Source organism: Dysidea avara, chromosome 9 (assembly GCF_963678975.1).
Source record: "Dysidea avara chromosome 9, odDysAvar1.4, whole genome shotgun sequence".
Lineage (NCBI taxonomy): Eukaryota > Metazoa > Porifera > Demospongiae > Dictyoceratida > Dysideidae > Dysidea > Dysidea avara.
In genome coordinates, this window is record NC_089280.1 from 27,925,745 (window position 1) to 27,942,761 (window position 17,017).

A 17,017-nucleotide genomic window follows, 5' to 3' on the forward strand; every position below is an offset into this window, starting at 1 on the left:
GGGGCCCAGTAGGGAACGGCATAACTATTGTTGTTTGGCTATAGTATAAAGTAGAATTTTCAGGGGGGTCTGGGGGTGCAACCCCCAGAAGCTGCAGGATTTTTGCAATTTAAAGGCTTGAAAACAGCCTAAAATTTGTTCTAAAACATGAAAAATGCTAAAAATAACAATGCCAATCTATACAGCAACTTTTCCCCAAGATTTTTTAAGTTATTTTTTAACAGGGGGGGCCTTGGCCCCCCCTGGCCCCCCCTTAGAATCGCCTATGTCAGTATACAAATTTTTGATCTCTACTGTTGACTGGATTGATCTAATGGAAATTCTATGAGTTAATGTTAATCAAGAGTAAATTTACTCTTGGTTAATGCAAATTGGTTACTTTATTGATACAAGCATACCGGCATTGTTTACCGACTTGAACTGTCACTACAATAAAATGTGTTTTTGTGCATATCACACACACATCACATACTTCGGCGGAGTATGTGATGTGTAGGAGATACACATTTGCTAACTAATGGACAAATGTGGACAATCATCTCCTACATATCACATACACCACAGGAGTGCATGCTATGTGCAACACATTTAGAGCATACCACATATGCACAAATACACATTGTGTAATTTAAGTAGCAAAAATATGTGTGAAACATTGATTGGTTGAAAATCGCTAATAATACGCGCGGGGGGGTGCCCACGGTTGTAAACTGGTGCCATAAGTCTTACCGCTGGTTTTCCCGGTAAACTCTTCATGCTTACATCAGCATGTATAAACGAGAAACTACGGGTAGTATTGCGGAGATTGTTTATTGGGACTACTCGCGTTTTTTGCTTACTTTCCCGGTATCCTTACTTTGGGTTGCTAAAGTTGGAGTTTGCTTACATGATGGAAGGACTAGAGCTGTTGGAGATTACTTTTATGAAGTTCTATGGAAAGATCGGCGAAGTAACGTATGACCACGATCTCATTCTCACTGAACTGTGCGAATGCAGGTTGATAAAAAAGGACAATTGCAAACAAATTGCAAATTTACCCGAAACTCCGGATAAAAATAGGTAAACAGTTCGCATTCACTCACTTAAGTGTAGCAGGACCATTTTCTCATAATATTTACTATTTATTGGTCACTGACTCACTGTAACCATAGATGCTATGCTGATTGGAAGCTCTATTTCGTGCGCCGGCACTTCTCTTGTTCCGAAAGTGATCAATTTGGCAGTTGTGTCAGACATTATTTGCTATACCAAAGGCCGGCTTGGGGCGACACGCCTGGTTTACTGTAGTGGTGTGTGTGCGTGCATGCGTGTGTCTATGTGTGTTTGTTTGCACCCACGTGAGCAAATGGTATGTGTGAGAAATGAAGACTATATAGTCTTGTAGAGTAAGTTTTGCTATAGGGCAGGTCATGCCGGTTTTCAAATTTGGTGTGGCAGCTTTCTGAAAACCCTGTGAATGCTTTCGCTATGGGCTCTATGGGCATTTGACAATGGCGAAACTACACTGCTGGCCTCCTAGACTACTAGAATAGTGTAGTGCTTTGAGTTCAGAAAGGGCGTGTCCAGCTCATACGTATTTGAAAATGAAGAGCAGCCTAGGAAATTTGGCCTAGTTTGAAAACACACTAGACAAATTATAAATCACTCAAGAAGATACTTCTCTTTGTGTACTTGTATGTTTAACTTTGTTTCCAGTAAGTCGTTCCTTAGTACCAAAATAAATACGTAATCAGTAATTAATGAATTACACATTTTGTTTAGCATTACTGTAATTAATTTAATGGCTTCTATTTAACCTGCAAGCCTGGTTTTTTAGATGTAGCACAGCATCAACTTGTTTTATAAGGTGTTATGTTATAGTTAAACCCCACCACAAGTAGAATATCAATAGAATATCAACCAACCGAGGAAGCCGAAGTGTTGATAACTAGATATCCTACGAGTGCAGGTGGGGTTTAACTAGCTTCTATCCCACACTCTGAAGTAGTCAAGTTCATAAACAATGTGTTCATAAACATGTCAGTTGTGTATGACTTAATTGTTTGCTGAATATGTAGTTTATGTAATGGTATGGCTTCAATTTTGCTGAACATGTAGTTTTATAGTGTGTATGGCTTCAATTTGCTTTGATTGCACGTCTTTTAACTGAATGTGTAATTTCCATATATGTACTGGGGTTTAACTACCATGTACTGGGGTTTAACTACCATGTACTGGGGTTTAACTACCATGTACCGGGGTTTAACTACCATGTACTGGGCTTTAACTACCATGTACTGGGTACCATGTACTGGGGTTTAACTACCATGTACTGGGGTTTAACTACCATGTACTGGGTACCATGTACTGGGGTTTAACTACCATGTGCCGGGGTTTAACTACCATGTACTGGGGTTTAACTACCATATACTCCCAGTTGTTTACTTAGATGTATGGCTTCAGTGGGATAGAATGGCACATATTACCAAGCAGCTGTAAGTTAAACAAAATATTTGTATCTAGTGCACTCGGCCATCCTAGAATCACTTATATAGCTTCAATGTAATTGCAGTATTTGTTGAGATGATGCTTAGAAATACCCGAAACAGGTACACAGACTATGTGACTTCATGCCTGATGATCACTAAAGCTTTAGAGAAGGCATTGAACTGCACTAACACATGGCACAAGCCATTTGAAATTGTCTCAGTTTAATGCAGTGCCACTAGTTTGTACTATATGTCTTTAAAGACATGTACACATTCCATTGCCTGTGTACATGGGCTTGTTCTCACCTCCCCCGTCAACAGGTAGTGACTACCCCTTGTGTTGTGCTAGTCTTGACTTGTTATGGTGTAGACACTAAACTAATAACATGAGATTGGAAGCTCTGTGCACTGACTCAATATAACGCGTAGATTTCAGTTAGGCACTCCTCATAGTTTTGCAAATTTGACTTTCAGTTGGTGAAGGGCTAGAAAAGTATAGTTAATTGGGTGTTACCTTTGTAGGTAAGGCTTGTGAAGAACTACACTGTAAGTATGTCAATATAAGTGAATATTCAACCCAAGCTGTCTCGTAGCACAATATTAATTAAGTAGCACAATATTAATTAAGTAGCACAACAAAAACCAGTATACTTAATTTTCGAGAACATTTCACATAATTATAAACGCATTGATTTCTGTAAAAAGTATTGATGGAAAGGATCACCAGGGATTAATAGGTGTGTAGATTATATCTACTTCATTTGTACTCCACAATGGTGTGATTCTCATGAGATAAAAGGGTTCCGTTACTGAAAAACAAGACTTATATTACCGTGAAGGTGGCGTGTAACACTGCAACTTTCCGACAAATAGACGCTGGTAAAACACCACATAATATAACTACTCTACACGTAATATAAAACTGGAAATGATAACTTTCTTCAAGATTTTTGTGCTACTTTTGAAATTGCATAATCTGATGTCGAGCTTGTCCTATCCCTGTATAGATCCTGTGTATATATATATATCTGCTACCATAGCAACATTACACCATCTTAGAGTACAACCCATTGTGTAACCCTGATATCGTAGGCAAGAGTGCTGGGTCAGCTGTTGCAGTGGAATATGTATTAGCTATATACTTAGCTATATTAATGACACACTAATAACTATTAACAAGTGATAACAACTGCATGTACAACACAATATGGAGAGTATTTATAACTACAAAGTACACAGTATTTATACTAACCAGAAGCCGTACAATTACATGCCTAATGCTATTACTACATAACTACAATACTTATAAAACCACTACAGAACTACCATATACTACATCTCCCCTTCTGGGGTATAAACACAACACAACAATGAAGAGTTCAGTTTAGTCATCAGTTTCGACAAGACGATCTGGTGGTTTGGAAATGCGACCACTTCTGGTCTGTTTCACTGTGACTGGTTCTGGAACTTGTTCAGATTGAACTTGTTCTTGTTCTGGTTGGGTGGATTCTGATTGAAAACTAACAGTGGTCATATTGTTCTTGTTTTTACTATTGTCATTCTTGTTGCTATTAGCCTTTGGTGTTTCTACATTACTCTTTTTCTGAGATGGCATTGGTAGTATCATTTTTCTGTTTCTACGATACATACTATGGTTTTTCGATTGTATCATGTATGATCTAGTGCCTTGAGGTTTTACAATAGTTTCTTTCTCTTTTCTGTCTGGAAGCCATACTTCATCTCCCTCTTTAAGAGGCTTGAGATCAGAAGCCTTGTTTCTTAAGTCAAAGTTTTGCTTCTGCCTTTGTTTGATCTGGGTTTCTTTCTTTCTCAAATCTTGGCCATTAGGGAGTTTTGGCTTCAATTGTTGCTGTGTGGTAGGTACCAGAGTACGAAGTTATCTACCCTTGGGCTGGACTATAGACTATAGCCATCTTCAAGTGGTGTAGAATGGTAAGCTAGCATAGCCGTGTATGGATCATTGCTCTTACTCAGAAGAGTTTTCACTGTGCGCACAGCACATTCTGCAGCTCCATTTGCTTGAGGAAATTGAGGGCTGCTTGTGATATGAGTAAAATCATATTGCTTAGCAAACTCTGTGAAAACTGTTGAAGAGTATTGAGGACCATTTTGTGATACAACTACGTGAGGCAGACCATGTCTGGCAAAAATTTACTTAAGTTGTTTGATCACTGCATTTGATGTTGTTGAAGTAAGTTTGGCTAGTTCAATGTAACGTGAATAATAATCCACCACTAGGAGGTAAGAAGAACTGTTCCATTCAAATAGATCTGTGGCAACTTTTTGCCAAGGATGTTCTGGTAAAGTTGATGGTAGTAAAGGCTCTGGATGTTGTAGTTTGTGTTGGCAACATGTTGGACACTTAGAAATCATTTGTTCGATGTCTTTGTAAATGCCTGGCCACCATACTGATTGAGCTGCCCTTCTACGACACTTGGTAATACCCTGATGTCCGACATGAAGCTTGTCCAGAATGTTTGGTCTGAGATTGGAAGGGATTACAAGTCTGTTTCCTCTAAGTAAAAGACCTTTGTTGACACTTAGTTCACTTGATACAGCATGGTAAATCTTGTAAGGACCTTTCACTGAAGCTTTCTCTGGCCAACCTTATAAGCAGTAGTTTTTCAGTTGGATACAGATAGGATCTTCTTGTTGAGATTGTATTTGTTTTAGTCTTGTGTCTGTGGCTGGTAGGTTGTTAATAACTAGGAACCAACTTCTTTTTGAAAACTGTCATCTGCACTGTTTGGAGTAGAAACTGGAGCATGAGATAGTGCGTCTTCAGTGTACAGGTACTTTCCTGGTACATGTGAAATGGAATAGTTGAATCTCATTATTCTAAGACGGAAACATTGTACTCGAAGTGGTAGCTCATCAAGATTCTTGGCTAAAAGTAAAGGGACTAATGGTTTGTGATCAGTTTCTATTTGAAAGGTAAGTCCGATTAAGTAGTCTTGGAATCTCTCACACGCCCATGTCACAGCTAGTGCCTCTTTTTCTATCTGGGCATATCTCTTCTCTGTGTCAGTGAGAGATCTAGAAATGAAAGCAATAGGACGCAAGTTGCCATTTGGCTGTTGCTGTTGTAAGACTGCCCCCAATCCAAATGAGGAGGTATCAGCTGACACAATAGTTGGATTGCTAGGATTGTATAGGCCCAAAACTTGGCTGGATCCTAGAGCATTCTTGATGTCAGTAAAAGCTTTGGCTTGATTATCACCCCACATCCACTGGTTCTTGGAGCTCAGTAAATCTCTCAATGGTTTTGTTTGATCTACTAAGAAGGGTGAAAATTTGCTCAATTGATTGATCATACCTAAAAACTGTTGTAGCTCACGAATGTTAGTTGGTGCTTTCATGTCTCTGATAGCACGTATTTTGTCAGGATTAGGATGTACTCCTGAGTGATCAACCAGTTGGCCAAGGAATTTAATTTCTGACTTGTTGAATTCACACTTGTCTTTGCTCAGTGTTAGCCCAGATTGCTTGATACATTGAAGAGCTGCCATAAGGTGGACATCGTGTTCTTCTTGATTTGAGCCATACAATAAAATGTCGTCCACCAAGTAAACTACTCCTTTAAAGCCTTGTAAAATTTCACTCATTCTCCGCTGAAAATGTTCAGGTGCAGAGGTTAGCCGAAGGGTAGGTGGTTGGAACAAAAACGGCCGTAGGGAGTAATAAATGTAGTAAGTAGTTTAGACTCTTCTGCAAGTTCAATTTGCCAAAAGCCAGAATTGGCATCAAGTTTTGAGAACACTTTGGCATTTCCAATTTGTGCTAGTACTTGCTCCACTGATGGGAGGATATGATGCTCTCTTTTCATGCTTTGGTTAAGCTTGGTCAAGTCCACACAAATTCGGACTGCTCCACTCGGTTTTGGCACGACTACCATCCCAGCACACCAGTCTGTGGGAGTTGTAACTTTGGAAATAACCCTCATTCGGTCCAGTTCAGCCTTTACCTTTGGCAACAGTGGTGCAGCAACTCGTCTGGGGGTAGTTAATGCAAATGGCTTAGCATCATCAGTCAGCTTGATAGTATAGTTATCAGTCAGTCTGCCTAAGCCAGCAAATAGCTCTCGAAATTGAGTGACTGCATTAAATGCTTGTACTGGTTCAACCTGCTGAATGATCTTCAGTGCATTGATTGCCGGTCGTCCCAAAAGTGCTTTGCGTAACCCTTTGATAACATAGATTGACTGCTGTGTTTCCACTTGGGCACTTTGAAGTATTCCCTTAAATTGGCCTTGTACATTTAAGGCATGTTGACTAGGACCGCTTAGTACACGATCTGTTGGCTGTAAGAGGCCGTCGTGTTGCTCATGGTACTCTTCCTCTGAAATGACAGTGACATCTGCCCCTGTATCAATTTTGAATTCTAAACTTCGATTGTTTAAGGTCAGTGTTGTTGTCCATGGAGCTTCTTTGGAACTAAATGAATCTGTCTCTGAGTGTATTACACCTAAAACGTCATCTACATGCTGATATATTCATTATCAACCAACACTTCCCCCACATGTCTCTTTGACCTGCACAAAGCCTTATAATGGCCTTTTTTGTGACATTTGTGACAAACAGAATCCCTAGCAGGGCAGAACTTTTTCTCATGTGAAGGGGTTTGACCACATCTGGTGCAGGCTTGGCTTAAGGTTTGCTTAAATGAATTCATGGTGGACTGCCTGAGCTTATGTTGGGGAGGAATGCTTTTATTTGTAAACACTTTTTAATTACATCTACACTAATTGACTCACTATGGCCTCTCACTGTTGATTGCTGCTGCTTGACAGCTTCACTTTGGCTAGCAATTTCAATGGCCTTCGTCAATGTTAGCTCTGCTTCTAACTGCATTCTTTGTGATAATTTGCTGTCACGAATGCCAACCACAATTCTGTCATGAATCATCTCGTCGTGTAAATTGCCATAATTGCAATAACGAGCTAAACAGTGTAGATCAGTGGTAAAACTGTCGACAGACTCTCCAGTCTCTTGCTTGCGACTATTGAATTTTGCATACTCAAATATGATATTGCGTCGTTTCACAAAGTGAGGATCAAACTTTGTTTAACCGTGTCGTACTTTTTCAAGTCTTCATCTGAAAGTGTGAACGACTGTAGTATGTCATCAGCTTTGTCTCCCATTGAATAGATCAAAGTATTGACTTGGCTTTCCTCAGACTTTCCAGCAAGTCCAGAAGCATGACGAAAACATTCGAAACGGTGAATCCAGTTTGGTCACTCACTTGGCGTAGAGAAGTCAAATGTTTCTATCGCAGGAATCTGGTAGGAAGCCATCACTCTGGGTTCACTTGGCACTTCTGACACCATGTATTAGCTATATACTTAGCTATATACTTAGCTATATTAATGAACTATTAACAAGTGATAATAACTGTACAACACAATATGGAGAGTGTCTATAACTACAAAGTACACAGCATTTATACTAACCAGAAGTCATACAATTACATGCCTAATGCTATTACTACATAACTACAATACTTATAAAACCACTACAGAACTACCATATACTACAGAATACAGAAGAAAGTAGCACTACCCGAATTCTCACAGAAGTAATGGAAGGCTTTTACCTACATGCCAACAGGTTGTACTCTAAGATCGTGAAATGTTGTGTATCAGAGGCCATTATATTAATGTTTTGTAATAGCTACAGATTATCATATTTTTGTAATTGTCACACTTTAGGTAGATGATTAACATGTATTGTAAATAGGAATAAGGTCTGAGTATGTAACCCTGTATGAGGCTTTTGTTGGAATGACAGATAAAAGTTGCTATCAATGTTGAGTAGCAGCAAGAGTCACTATCTAACACTGGGGTAGTCGGCAGGATCGATCTCTCCGGCCGAGCAACTAATCCTGAACCTCAGGCAAAGAAGCTGTGGTGCCGTGGCGGGTTTGTGTGTAATGGTACCCGGAAAGGTCGGACAATAGTATACCGCTGCTCGGTTGTTTCTTTGTCATCTTCTTTTAGAGCGGCCAGAGAAGTTGAGCTGGTCAGTGATTGTTAATGGCGACGGATCCGGGACCGGCTGAAGCTAGCCATCGATCGGGCAAATTAAACCACTAATTCTACCTGGCACTTTTTCTGGAGAAGGAAGCTTTTGTTCCTGGAATCAACATTTTGAAAGCGTGGCCATTATCAATGGATGGGACAATGTAGAAAAATTACAGTGGATGCATGTGCGCCTGACAGGAAAAGCCCATGTGGCGCTCACACGTGTCAGTCATAGGTCCTATCAAGAAGCAAAGGAAGCTCTGAAAGAATGTTTCAACCCGCCCGTAGTGAAAGAACTGTATAAGGTGGAATTACGGTCTCGAGTGAACGGAAGTCTGAGAGCTGGGGCGATTATGCAGACCAACGTAGTGTACTCGTGGACAAAGCCTACCCAGAACTGGAGGAGGAGGCAAGAGAGTATATCACGCTAAATATCTACCTGGATCAGCTACAGCAGCCACAGACCGCCCTTGTAGTAAGACAAGAGCGACCAAGGACATTAACAGAAGCAGTCAAGGCAACACTAGAGCTAGAAACCTTTTTACCAAGGCATGATGAATGCGGTGAAGATAATCAGGACGTGGCTGTATCGAGGCAGGTATCTTCTCAAGAAGCTGATGTTCCAGTTAAGATAGACACACTTAGTAGTATTACTACATTATTGGAAAACCTCAACACACAATTAACACAGCTAGAAGGAAAGCTGAGAAGTTGGCACCCTTGTCAAATAGATTCTCACCAAAGAGGAAGACATACAAGGGATCAAACTTACAAGCTTACAAGCAGCAACACTTTGCTCACAAAAATACTAAGACATCCCATGATCATTACCAAGCATCAGAGGATATGCTATCTCCCTCACAGGTACATCAATGTGATAGTGTGTCAAAAAATGGTGTAGATGTCATTGCTATAAATAGTGTATCAAACTATTCAGGGCTTGCAAGTGTATTTGGAAACTAAGTATCCTTCCTAGTGGACACTGGAGCTTCAGTATCACTTATTTGTGAGGAGATGTGGGACCATTTAAAGCCATCTGACCATCCCAAATTAACTCCAGTGAGAACATGTTTGGTGGGTGCTGACGGCTCTCCATTACAAACTCAGGGGTCAACAGCGGTGGAATTAACTATCTCAGGGAAGACGTTTAAGCAAGAACTAATTATAGTCAACTCATTAACATCTGAGGGAATCCTAGGATTGAATTTCCTAGAGGCCAATGGATGTATAGAGACTTGGTTCATGGGTAGTTAATTGCTCGGGGTTCAAGAGTAGCTCTATCTGCCAAAAATTCTGAACCAACTACTGCACAGGTAGAGATTTGTGTCCAAGAATCCTTTACTGTTGCGTGCTTCAGTGAAATGGAGGTCATGGGTGAGATACCTCTAGCATGTGAGGGAAACTGGTTGGTAGAGAACAAAGAATCTAAGAAACCTCAAGTATTAATAGCAAGGGAAATTGTTGCACCCCAGAATGGTCTTGTGCCCCTACGTGTGTTAAATCTTGAGTCACAACCTATCACAGTTTTTAAAGGGACCAGAGTTGCCAAAGCAGAAGCCATTGACCCTACTAGGGAAATATCAACTGTGGGTAGACAGTCCAACACCAGGGGGGGTTTAGAAAACCCGGACCGGACCGGACCAGGTCAACTTCTTCAAGTAAGCCAATTCACACAATAGCTGTAACGTACAATTCACGCAATAGGTAGCTATAACATACACTCTTCACCTTGTAGCCACTCTGCCAAGAACATAATTAGCTAGCTACGATGGCTCAGACTGCAACAGCGATCGCGCACGAAACTTCATCCACGATAAAACAACTTAACCAAGCTATTAAAATCTTTCTACTACATTACACTACACAATCGCTACAAACTCTTTCTGTTGTACTCAACTGTTACACACACTAGTAACCGCCCAAAGTTATTAGACTTGTGATGTACAAAGTGAAAGGAACTAAGATAACAGCAAACCTCTGAATTTATTTCGGTAGTGATGAATGAGTAATGGAGTATTTATAGCTACATGTCAAGGTAAGCTTTAAATAGAACAAAACCTTGCTACTCCAGAAATCTTTATTATAGCTACCCTGCATGGGCACTAGCTTACCTTTCTTAGTTTAGCCAGTCATCCATGACCATTCCTTTACATAAGTTCGAAGGTTAGCTGTTATCTCAGTTCCTTTCACTTTGTATATCACGATTCTAATAAATTAGGGCGGTTACTAGTGTGTGTGTGTAACAGTTGAGCACAACAGAAAGAGCTTGTAGCTTTGTAGTGATTGTGTAGTGTAATGTAGTAGAAAGTATTTTAATAGCTTGGTTAGGTTGTTTTATCGTGGATGAAGTTTCGTGCGCGATCGCTGTTGCAGTCTGAGCCATCGTAGCTAGCTAATTATGTTCTTGGCAGAGTGGCTACAAGGTGAAGAGTGTATGTTATAGCTAGCTATTGCGTGAATTGTATGTTACAGCTATTGTGTGAATTGGCTTACTTGAAGAAGTTGACCTGGTCCGGTCCGGTCAGGTAAGGTCCGGTCCGGGTTTTCTAAACTCGGGGGCCCCCCAACACCAGATGCACCGAGAAAGAATGGGAAGAAGTGTTAAGTAACATCATGCAACAGACGCCTGCTAACCTTAATGATCACCAACTTCAACAATTAAGTGTATTGTTGACACATTATGCTCACATATTTGCTGTACATCCTAATGACCTGGGCCGTACTATTATACTAAGTCATAAAATTGAAACTTGTGGTAGCCCTATTCGACAACCTGTGAGGCGAGTACCATTACCCCAGAGGGATGAGATCAAGAAGTTTTTGACAGAAATGCAGGAAAAAGATATCATCACACCATCAAAAAGTCCATGGGCTTCCCCTATTGTATTAGTACCTAAAAAGGATGGCTCTGTACGATTTTGTTTTGATTACCGAAAAGTTAATGAACTAACCCACAAGGATGCTTACCCAATACCAAGGGTAGATGACACTCTAGATACACTCGCAGGGTCAAAGTGTTTTTCAACATTAGATTTAAAAAGTGGGTATTGGCAGGTGGAGGTAGACAGGGAACATAGAGAAAAAACAGCTTTTTGTACCCATGAGGGTTTATTTCAATTTAACGTGATGCTGTTTGGGTTATGCAATGCCCTGGCAACATTTCAGCGCCTGATGTTGTCGATGTTGAGTAGCAGCGAGGGTCACGATCTAACAGTTGTAATGGCAGCAGATATATGCAAAGGGTCTATGGTCCTTTAGAACCATTTGTGAAATTTGAATCAAATGATCAAGAGGTTAAATCAAGCTATCAAAACATCCTAAAACGGTCGATCAAGCACCTTAAAAGCCAACTTGTAAGAAAAGGAGGCTTTTATATCAAGCAATCAAAGTACCTTTTTAGTTGAAATCAAGTGATCAAGGCGTATTTTCACTAATCAAAGATCTTGATCCATGGTTCTACAAGTTTATTGGTAGTAACTATCCCTTGTAACAACCTACTCTGGTGTAAGCCGACCCAAGTGAGGAGTGCAAACTGTTGACCCACATTACATACTTGTACCAATCTTACCAAAACCAGTGCGTTTGCAATAAGGTCAAACAAACTTGGTAGAATTCAACTGTTTGTTCAAATGTTCAAACTGTCGAATGTTGTATAATGATTTGAATATTATAAACTAATTAGATGTGGGGAAGATGTGGTAATGCATCAGACATCAGTTACTATGTGACCTCAGAAGACAGGTTTAGTGGTGAACCAATCAGTCAAATAAGACCCTATTGTCAGCAATGCTAGAAACCTGCCCATTGATGTATGTTTCTTTTTCCATTTTGTAAAAAGTTATGCACTTAATTTACTCATAGTAAAATTATTAATTGTCATAGTTAACGTTTGAAAATTCATGAACTTTTGCAAAGGGATTGTTTGAACTCTAGTTAGCCAAACTTGTTTGGGTCCTAAATTGCAATAAACTTTGTTCGTATGACATCTACTTATGCTTTTTTCTAGTAAAATATCGAGACACATTCTCAGGCCTTAAATTAATGTGCTGTCAGCAGACAAAATCCACACAAATAGCACAACATCTGCACATAATTAGTTTTGGGTGGGCACACATGTTCTTGCAAAACCAATAATGGTACCATAAAAGCTGGTGTGTACAGGTTTGTTTGCAGTGCTAACAATAACTCACATGGTTGCTAGGAGATAATTATTACATTTTCCCAACCCAAGGATTTACTAATGCCACCTCCCCTTTGTGTACTGCTACCACTAGCAGCTGTAATGACCACCTGGTGATATGTTGCAGCTATGTGGTTGTATTTAACTTCAAAACTTTCAATGGAAACTCCCTATTCCAATTCCAGCAGTGTAAAGTGCTCCTCTAGCTCATGTCTGTACAATTTGACTCTATGTCTGTACATTTGTGAATATGTAAGGACATTTGTCCTTGGCACCTTAAAAATTAAATTAAGGCCTGCATTCTTCTAGTGACGAATCACTGCTTTGCAGATTCCAATGGTACAAGTGTGTGGTGTGGCTGTCACCAGACCCCTGCACTACTTAGGCCATGAAAAATTACTCTTTTTGTCATTCCCACTCACATCACTTCATTCCACGTTCTCAAATTTTATTACTGACTATTAATCACGTGAGCTTATATTTTGGTGCTTAGAAGATTGCTATCATTTTGCAGCACAGAAAAGGCCCCTTGCTGCTCACAGAGCAGTGGCATAGTCAAGGGTGGGCCTGAGTGGGCACGTACCCATCCAAATTTCCCTGAGACAGCGGCGCCTGCTCACTAATGATATTATAAACAAGAAACGAGTAGTGCATACTTTGGCAGTGCCATGGTTTCATTGTAAATCAACAGCTGATAACGAGACAAGTTCAATAATTACATCAAATGATCTGAGTAGCTTCGATGTTTTCTATTTAATGCACAGCATCACATGATTCAAATTTTAGGTGGGGGAAGAAAAGCACAAGGAAAGAAGGAATCCAGTTTTTTTCAGATCTGGATTACTGAGTTGTGAGGAGCAGCATGGATTCTGTTGTTGACGAGGTTATAAGTGACCTGAGTGATAAATGAAATATTAAATTCTCCCATGTTAGACAAGTCGGTTGGAGATGAAAGATTCAGTTAAGCCATATGACTATCTTAAGAGTCAGGCTGGAGTAGAATAAGTTGTGTGCAAGTTCAGATGAGCTAAAAAAGAACAAGACAAGGAGGTGTAATAAGTTAGTTTTCATTTCTAGCTTCTATATCATTCATGCAGTAGCATTAGACTAGTGAAATAAGCTGCAGAAATAGCAGTGTAGCATATTATTAGCTAGCTAGATATATTTATGCACTTTTGAGACAGGTTTTAAACCAAATGTACATAGAGTCCTATTTTGTGCTAGTTAGCTGCATGGGGTGAAATGTGTGGGTGAGTGTGTCCACCCATCCCTGAAGGGATGGCTACGCCACTGACACAGAGTCACAGTTAAATGTAAGTATTACCTTCTAGAAGGGTTTGACTATCCTCTATAGTAATAGATAACCTGCTATTGCAGTGATTTGGACCATTTTCTTCAATAATAAAAATGGAAATGACCTCCCGCCCACATGGAAATTCCAATTTTTGTGGATGGAAAACCAGTAATCTGGGCTTAGCACTGGGTCGGCTATGCCAGACTAATAATAAGTCTTTGCTGGACTAAGGGTATGGCTACAGATAATATCCACGATGCGAAGTGTGATGTTATAATGAAGAAAGTGAAGGTGTTATTATGTGGACTTCAGAGACTTTGTCACATACTAAACATTGTTTGTAGTTTCAACGCATGGAACAAGGAGGTGATAAATATTTGTATCCGTGTTATAATCATGTGTGATTTTTGTACAGTAATCACATAACCAAGTATTAAGTAGCACATGATGCGAGAAATTGGGCTTCACTCGACTCACTGCTTCAAAAAGCAGAAATCATAAAACATTAGTGTACTAATTATGAAGGTAGGATATTTCCCCAGTGATAAAGTACGTATTTGGTTTATTTTACCCCAATTCTAGATGTTAATTCAACAAGTTGATGTTATACTTTATCTATAACACCAGGCTTAATCAACCGCTACTTTTGTATATCAACCAGGTAAAATTTAATGGAGTTTAACTAGTTAAACTAGGTTAATGTTGCGGTTGAGCATGCATGAGTGTATTATGGTAGTGACTAGCCGGAAGCTCCACCATGACTGGAGGGAAGATTGGGAAGGCACATACATGAGAAGGTTTGGCAATAATTGGAGAATAACATTGCACATGCGTTACAAGAAAAAAGCGCGTGGAGAGGTGTTAGAACACATGGTGCTATGTGGCATAGTGAATCTTGTCATTTCGTTAACATACTGCCTGTCACGAAGAAGAGACAAACAACGAGCAACCAACTACTAACATTATTTTACTCTCAAGTAATTTTCATATAAAACTAGTGGTACATATAGCAACCATACAATTACGTATTATAATAATGACATCATAATGAACAATAAATTAGTCAGTGTTCTCTTCATGACACTGCCTAAAAAGACGCTGCAAGACGGGCTTTACGGCAAAAAATGAAACAGTCTTGCATCTATACCAGAAGTTCAATACGGCCAACTCAATAAGTCATTCATCGTTTTGTTGATATGCTGCCAGGAGGACACACAAGAGGGGCATCACAGAAGAGTCATGGAACTAGACCAGACATTACTACCAGTACAATCATTGATATTCCACCTAAAAGATGCTGAGAAGAGATGCAGTAAGGCGTTACAGCCGGAGATAACGGAAAAGTCAGGGAACTTAATGGAAGCTACTGCTAATACAGGAACCAACGGAGGCTATTAAATGGCTCCCCTAATGTAGAATAATGTCCCCACAATCGTCCAGGAGATTACGAGATTGCTCCATTCTTAACAACTAAACCTATGTATCAATGATACCAAGCAAGTTCTAATTAGCTACAATATATTTGTCTTTGTTGTTTGTAGGCGACTCCCTTCCATAGATGCTATTGGGACCTTACTATTAGGGACACTCCTTGGTCTCAGGGTCTGCAGTGCCCTGGCGTGGACCACCGGGTGAATGTGTGCGCCTCTGTACTGCTTACCACATGCCTCCTTAGCATACAAACTGTAATACAGTAATTTGGCAAAAAAAAATAATTTGCAACAAGCAATCAATGTTGACCGGTAACAAAGAACGTTCACCTGAGCAGATTAAGGTACTGCCCCCACACCCTCCCCTAAAAGAATAGAACACTGATACATACTAGTATAGGTGTGTGTATATATATATATATATAGTGTATGTTAGATGTTAGTATTTTCATTTGTAGTAATTCTGGTACATGTAGTATATTTACAACTGATAAGTGTGTCTGAGGTAACAGTACAGACAGTATGCGACCACCTCCTCTCCTCCATAGGTGCCGTTGGGACCTTAATATAATGAACACTCCTTGGTCTCAGGGTCCGCAGTGCCCCAGCGCGGACCGCTGGGTGAATGTGTGCTCCTCCGTAGTGCCTCCTTATTAGCATACAAACTGCAATAATTGGCAGAGGATAACTTTCAACAGTTTAAATGGCAATCAGTGTTGACTGCATGGTGACAGAGTTTTCATTTGTGCAAAAAAGGTATTGTCCCCACATCCCCTCCCCTAAAGGGATAGAACACTATTTATATGTGTGTATATATATATATATATATATATATGGGTAGAATGTACATGCATATATATATATATCTAATCCAAAACAGCCAAGCTGTAAAAAAAGTGTGCGGCCCTCAAAAAGGCTATGGTGAAAAAAGATGTGAAATCCAAGGTGGTGACCAAGAAATGGCTGTGATGGTAGGTTAATGGTAAAAATTTTAATAATGACAATTCAGGTGAATTTTGTGCCGCTTCACAAAATTCACCTGAATTGTCGTTATTAAAATTTTTACCATTAACCTACCATCACAGCCATTTCTTGGCCACCACTTTGGATTTCACATCTTTTTTCACCATAGCCTTTTTGAGGGTCGCACACTTTTTTTACAGCTTGGCTGTTTTGGATTAGATTTCATTTCTTTTTGTATTTGTATACCCCAATAGGCCGGCTTTGGGACTTTTTAAACCTATCTTTTTTCTTTACTACAGGAAGAAGAAAAGATGAAGTAGATGTACTTTAAATATTTTATGTACAAATTATATATATAATACATAATACTATATTGATTACAGAAATCTCCATGGTGGTTCTTTGTAACTGAACACTCTACAAGGTGACTTCTTGTAGATGCTCTCTCTACAGGGTGAATTGTTTGTAGCTGAGCGATCTACAAGGTAACTTCTTCTAGCTGATCTCTCTACAGGGTGATTTGTTTGTAGCTGAATTCTGTACAGGTGATTTGTTTGCAGCTGAGCTCTTTACAGAATGGTTTCTTTGTAGCTGAACTCTCTACAAGGTAACTTTTCTAGCTGATGTCTCTACAAGGTCACT

The 17,017-nt window shown here is 39.7% G+C and overlaps 1 protein-coding gene across 1 annotated transcript in view; it reads left to right on the forward strand.

Annotated features, from left to right (window-relative positions):
- Positions 1-790: 790 nt before the first annotated feature.
- Positions 791-17,017, forward strand: part of LOC136266004 (protein NLRC3-like) — a 31,105-nt gene continuing 14,878 nt past the window's right edge. The window contains exon 1 of the mRNA XM_066060955.1: positions 791-1,059. Within this exon, the coding sequence (XP_065917027.1) occupies positions 887-1,059 (173 nt within the window). The 5' untranslated portion in view covers positions 791-886. The remainder of the gene's footprint in view (positions 1,060-17,017) is intronic.